At 30.7% G+C, this 6,021-nt stretch overlaps 1 protein-coding gene and 1 non-coding gene across 2 annotated transcripts; both read right to left on the reverse strand.

The window, feature by feature from the left end:
- Window positions 1-434: 434 nt before the first annotated feature.
- On the reverse strand, window positions 435-3,062 carry TBL34 (TRICHOME BIREFRINGENCE-LIKE 34). The gene is made up of 5 exons (XM_011048510.1): window positions 2,615-3,062; window positions 2,268-2,445; window positions 1,490-1,686; window positions 965-1,123; window positions 435-876 (listed from the first exon to the last, which is right to left on the reverse strand). The coding sequence occupies exons 1-5, from the start codon at window positions 2,956-2,958 to the stop codon at window positions 528-530; spliced, it is 1,227 nt and encodes a 408-aa protein (XP_011046812.1). The 5' UTR covers window positions 2,959-3,062; the 3' UTR covers window positions 435-527.
- Window positions 2,142-2,222, reverse strand: TRNAL-AAG (transfer RNA leucine (anticodon AAG)). Its single transcript has one exon. It is a non-coding gene; the product is annotated as a tRNA-Leu (tRNA).
- Window positions 3,063-6,021: the final 2,959 nt, after the last annotated feature.

A 6,021-nucleotide genomic window follows, 5' to 3' on the forward strand; every position in this document is an offset into this window, starting at 1 on the left:
TATTATTACTACTACTATTATTGTTATTATTACTATTGTTGTTGTTATTGTTGTTATTGTATTATTGTTATCTATAATTTATACAATTACCCTCTCTATGGTTCGATTCTGGTCTTGTTGTGTACTTGGAAGAAGATATTAATCTTTTGGTCGTGTCAAACGCATGTCATAAAAAGCATGTATTTTATATTTTTCATAGTGTATTTTTTAAATAAATATACTCGAGTGTGTTTGGCATTATATTTTAGAAGTGTTTTTGAAAAAACTTGAATTTTTTCATTTTTTATTTACTTCAAATTAATATTTTTTTGATGTTTCATATTATTTTGATGTGCTAATATCAAAAATATTTTTTAATATATTTTAAAATAAAAAATAATTTAAAAATCAACTACTATCACAGTTCCAAACAAATTAACTACTAGTGTAATGACAGATTTAAGATCAAATTCTGCATTTGAAATTCTTGAGAACAAGAACTAAAACTTAAAGCCTCATACATTGAAGATACATTTACATTAGATATTTCAAGGATTAATAATGTAAGCATAAAGAAGTTCATTCCACACATCTGGAACTCCAGGGAGACACCAATGTATACAGTCTGCATAGCTACTAGGTTTTGATATTTGTTCTTCCTTTAATGGCTCCCATTGTTTTCTATATATCGATTGATGGCCTTCTTTTCTGTATTCTGATAACTGTGTAATGTTAATCATTCGTACATTTATTCCTCTTGTTTTCAAGTCATCAAGAGTCTTATCAACCACACGCATGATATCTGGGCAGGAGGACTCTCCTCTGTATCCTTCTTTGAAGATTGGTTCTGTCTCGTTGTAACAATTTTTCCCTTCATCGCCACCCCACTCTAAAGCCCTGAAACACACGTGAATCTTGATCTTGAAATATATGGTGAGGCAAGGAGAAATAGAGAAGAGAACATTAGGTTAAAATTATAGTATACTTTTCATGAGTTGGTGACATGCTGATGAAGAACATTTGTGTCTTGGTTCGGTTTACATGAACCTCTAGCCAATCTGACCATGTCTTTAAAGCCATCTCATAAACTCGTGGCATCTCTACTCTCTTGAAAATTCCATCTGGCCTTTCAAATGATCCCCACCTGATATCAAATTTTCAAGTTAGATTATCAAGTAAAATTAATAAACTCAATCCAATTTAATTATATATAAATCTAGGATTCAGCAAACTCGGTTACCAATCTAAATTTATTTTGTAAAAAAATTAATTTAAAGTTTAAGATTATTAAACCTAACCTCTGAGTCGATTATAAATCCAGCATCTAGTAAATCTGGTTTCTAAATTGAGATGGGTTTTTAATAAAAATTAACATGAAATTAATTCAATAATCATCAAAAATCAGATTGACATTTAAAAAAAAAACATTATTTTAGTTTTTTTATTTTATATATAATTAAAACAACATTGCTTGTGATGAACTTTATAAAGAGGAGATAAATGTTCTTACAAGACAGTCATTTGGGCTCTTCTCCACCAAAGATAGGTATTAAAAACAAGAATGTCAGCATCAGTCCAATGCCTCGCATGCTTTTCAATGCCTTGAACTCTAACAGTCCGATCATCTACTCGGTGGTATACCGCATCATCAGAATTTGATTCCACCAGTAAAGGAGCCCAATAGAACTCAATTGTTGCATTATATTCCTGAATCACATTAATAACAATCACATAAGCTAAATTTGCAAAATCTCATAAATATAATTATAATACTCAGGATCAGGATGGGTTAATTTACAGGTTGATGAGTTAACCAAGCTATAAAGTTTTTTTAAAAAAACTTAAAATAATATCATTGTAATAATACAAAAAAAAACAAGTTCAAAGAAAAGCCAAGCTCCACATAAACGAGTCACTCAGTAGATAAACGCCAAGCCAAATTTTAGAACACTTCTAAGAAAAAAATTTAAACCAGACCTCGCTAAATAATAAAACCAAACTCTTTAGATTTTTATTTGTTTTTTTTTTTTTAAAAAAAAATTCAACTGGGCCCAATCCCAAAACAAAAAAGTTTTAAGTCCAGATCAAGCCCACGAAGACTGATTTTTTAAATTTAGCCCAGGCCCATAAACTGATTGGGAACAAAAAGGTAAAAATGATCTTGTTGAGAGTGGGATTTGAACCCACGCCCTTTCGGACCAGAACCTTAATCTGGCGCCTTAGACCAACTCGGCCATCTCAACTCTTGTTAAAGCATACATTTTACATAATTATAAACCTTTACTTACAGTGGCTTTGTAGACGTGCAGCGAACCATTGCGGTGCTGGTGCATGGATTGGAGCCCTGGAGGGATCACCGAGTCCACGAGACAGACCATTGAGACCCATTGGCCTCTGTTTAACGAGTCCCCTACAAACATAAGCCTCTTGTTCCTTAGCCTTTCTAGCAATACGGTGGCATTGAACCTACCTTATTAACATGACACAGAGAAAAAAACATTGCACACAACTCAAAAACCATAGCCAAACATCACAGCCTGCTGAATGAATCTTATCAGTCACCGCAAAGAAGAGTAATATACTAGCCATTTGATTAATTTGTAGGTTGATGATAGAGAGATATAGTAATTTATACCTAGGAAGGTCACACTGGTGTGGTTGCCACCTCCAGTTCTGATAGTTCAAGTCCTTTCTCCCAAACTTCTCACAAGCCAACTGATCAGACATGAAGGTGCATTCTTTCTCTTTGTACAGAGGGTAAGATTTGTTATCAAAAACCCATTTTCCTGAGAACAAATTGCAACTTGACGGAAAATCACCGGAGCTCTTACTCTTAGTCCTATCTTCTACGAGCACACCACTATTTCGGGTTACATAGATGGAAGCAATGACTAGGAATGTGACAAGAAGTGCAATAAGGGAATGGAAGCTGCTTCTGATCCCCCATGTCGCTGGAACCATAAGCTGCTTCGTTGCCATCTTCAGCTTTGTTGCCGAGTCTCCCTATGGCTTCTCTTTCTCCCTTTTGTAGCTCTTCAGGAGTTGTTGAAGATCACACGTCGTGACTTCGTTTTCCAAGGTTAGGAGAAGTGGGTTTCGATTTGTAGGTAGCTTGCTGAAAGCAACAGGCAGAAGGGCGATACCCCTAGGATTACCAAAATACCCCTTCATTTATTTTTCTTTCTTGAAGCATTTAATACCCTTTTCTTTTTTGTCAAGAGGCCATGTTCTTTAGAAGTTTCTGGTTATTCAATATATCATGTCAAACCTACCATCATCAATATTTTAATTTTTTCGTGGAGATGGGCCCCCATGATGTAGTTAACGGCAGAGATCAATAGTTTTTTCTGTTCATATATATATATATATATATATATATATATATATATATATATATATATATATATATGGGGAAAATGCAAGAGTCCATGCAAGTAAATACATGTATGTTGAGGGACTAATTTGTAACTTGACAGATCACCCAAGCTGTCATGCGTTATATTTCTCCATTCCTTGTGGTTAGAGCTGAGTTGTTGTTCTGTGGGTCAAATAAAATGGATATACAGGCAGTAGGTCAGGGTGGTTCATGTCTCAACATCCTTGTATTCGTCGCCTTGAAGTTGCCTCAATACCTTCAAATTAATTCTTTTATCAATATTTATTCATGTATATGGTACGTTATATATATGGAGGGTACATGGGTGGTCCTAAATTATTGATCCCGTGGACTTGATTATCTAGCAATACCCTCCATTCATGTAAATTAAACATTAAAAAAATAACGAGGAGGATTATTTTACATGTTAGTATATTGCACTATTATGCATTGTAGGTGGGGGTCAGCTATTGAGTTATTTTATTTATTTATATATTTATTTATTTATTATTATTATTGTTAATTTGTTCGGATAAAAATAAAAGTGACACGGGTGGGTTTCTTGTTGTTTTCCTCTCTAACAGACTTAATTATATATTGATTGATCAATCGATTAGTTAAGTATCAGTCTCTTATCTGATTGTTAAATTAAAACTTAACCATCCGATTGATATCTTAAGTAACATGAACATGCTAGCAAATCCTTTTAATTGATTAGACACCTTCCATAAATACTTTCATGCGTATAATTGCTACCTAACGGTTAAGATGCAGGACAGGCTTGGCCGGCCGCTTCTCATTAAAAAGAAATTAAAACATTTATTGGTTTTAATGTGAGGCGAGATATAATCTATTGGGGATTATTATACTAATCTATAATTTTTTTTATTTTATTTTTCTAATTACTCTAGTTTTTTTTTAATTTATCATTTTATATTGAATTAATTTAAAATTGAACTTAATTATTTATTTTGGTTGGCTTGAATGGATTTTTTTGCTATGCTAAGAAAAAAATTTGATGTTTGATTAATATTTAATTTAATTAATTTAGAACGCTTAAAACTTGAGGTGCTGAATTTAAAGTTGAAACAAAAGTTCTATATTTTTCTGTGTCAAATTAAGAATTTAATTAAATGAAGAAAAAAATGATTAATATATATTTTGAAGGTTGTTGTACTATGAAGAAGTGTGCACTTCTTCCCAACTTTGGAGGTGATCTTTTTTGGTAGCATTAGAATTATCTTGGTGGGGCCTTTTTTATACCATGGTATGTGATAATGAAGGAATTTTGATATGGCTTCAGTGACCCATTATTTTTTTCTTTTTCTTTCTCCACTTGGTTTTCATGCTCCACTCTCTTCAAAATAGCAAAGTGCATGATCTTTTTTATGCTAAATTTAATCTTTCTTTTTATTTTTATTTTTTAGCAAAAACTATAGTTTCATAAAATTAATGTTTTATAAATCATGAACACAAGAGACAATTTGAGATGGAAGAATTATTAAAAAGAAACTAATGAAAATACCACATAAAAGAAGGATTGCAATAGTTATCCACAATGTTTTCTTTCTTTTTTGTTCTTTAAATTTTTTCAATCATTTGACTTTTTTTTCAATTTAAATATTTTATATTGAGTCGATTTAAAATTGAGCTTGATGATTTATTTTGGTTGGCTTGATATAAAATTCTTGTAACGTCAAGAATAAGTTACGACATCAAATTAATGTTCAATTTAACAAAATAATTTTTAATTCTATTAATTCAAAACAATTAAAACTTTAGGGATTATATGTGAAACTGAAACAAATATTTTGCCTTGTTTTATTTCAATGTGCATGGCATATTTTTTTTAATTTTAGTCCCTAAATTTTTTATTTTTTCTTTTTCAACTTTTATTTCTTGAGGTTTTTATACTTTGACTTAAAATTTTATTTTGTTCATATTACTATCTTAAAGTTTAATAATGGGGAGAAAAAGTTGTTGGGAAATAAAGGAAAAAAGTGGGGGTGGGTTGGTTGCCTATAGTCTAATCATTAAAAAAGTTATTTTTGGTATCAATAAGTTACATTAACAAATAAGAGTTTCATTGTAGTTTTTTTAACCTTTTCATTTGATAAAAACACTAGATAAAAGCTCCCGAATAGCTTTTTGAATGGATTAATTTTTATTTTTAAATAAATCGAGGGTTTATTTGAGGTTATTAATAGGTTTATTGAAAGGATGACATAATACATACACATGAATAAAAACTTGGGTTATCAAGCTCTAAGGTTAAAATCCAAAATCATAGAGAAATAAAGAGAAAACTATGAGGTTTTTTTTGAAAAATCTATAATTCAATAACCTGGTCATCTAATAAAAATTACATTTTACAACTCTTTTATGTTGTTTATACAATAGTAAAAAATTGTAAACAAAACTGAAAAAATAATAATAAAATTCTAATTCAACTAGAAAAAAAAAACACTAAATCAATTATAAAAATATAACAAATCCCAAACACTAATTTTCAAGTTGTATTTGAATGGTTTCCTGACTTTGATGATATTGAAATTATAACTTCATAGAAATTAGAGTCTTTAGAATTTTCTAACAAAGTTTCAGCTGGAACTAATCTTCTAATAAAATAGAGGTGGGCTGATTACCTATAATCTAACCACTAAAAA

Source organism: Populus euphratica, unplaced genomic scaffold (assembly GCF_000495115.2).
Source record: "Populus euphratica unplaced genomic scaffold, PopEup_1.0 scaffold329.1, whole genome shotgun sequence".
Lineage (NCBI taxonomy): Eukaryota > Viridiplantae > Streptophyta > Magnoliopsida > Malpighiales > Salicaceae > Populus > Populus euphratica.

Excerpts from the sequence above, each read along its gene's own strand:
- TBL34 (XM_011048510.1), bottom strand. The coding sequence starts at position 2,958 with ATGGCAACGAAGCAGCTTATGGTTCCAGCGACATGGGGGATCAGAAGC. Across the intron at positions 2,446-2,614 it reads CACCAGTGTGACCTTCCTAG|GTTCAATGCCACCGTATTGC; the intron begins GTATAAATTACT and ends TTAATAAGGTAG. Across the intron at positions 1,687-2,267 it reads TGCACGTCTACAAAGCCACT|GAATATAATGCAACAATTGA; the intron begins GTAAGTAAAGGT and ends AATGTGATTCAG.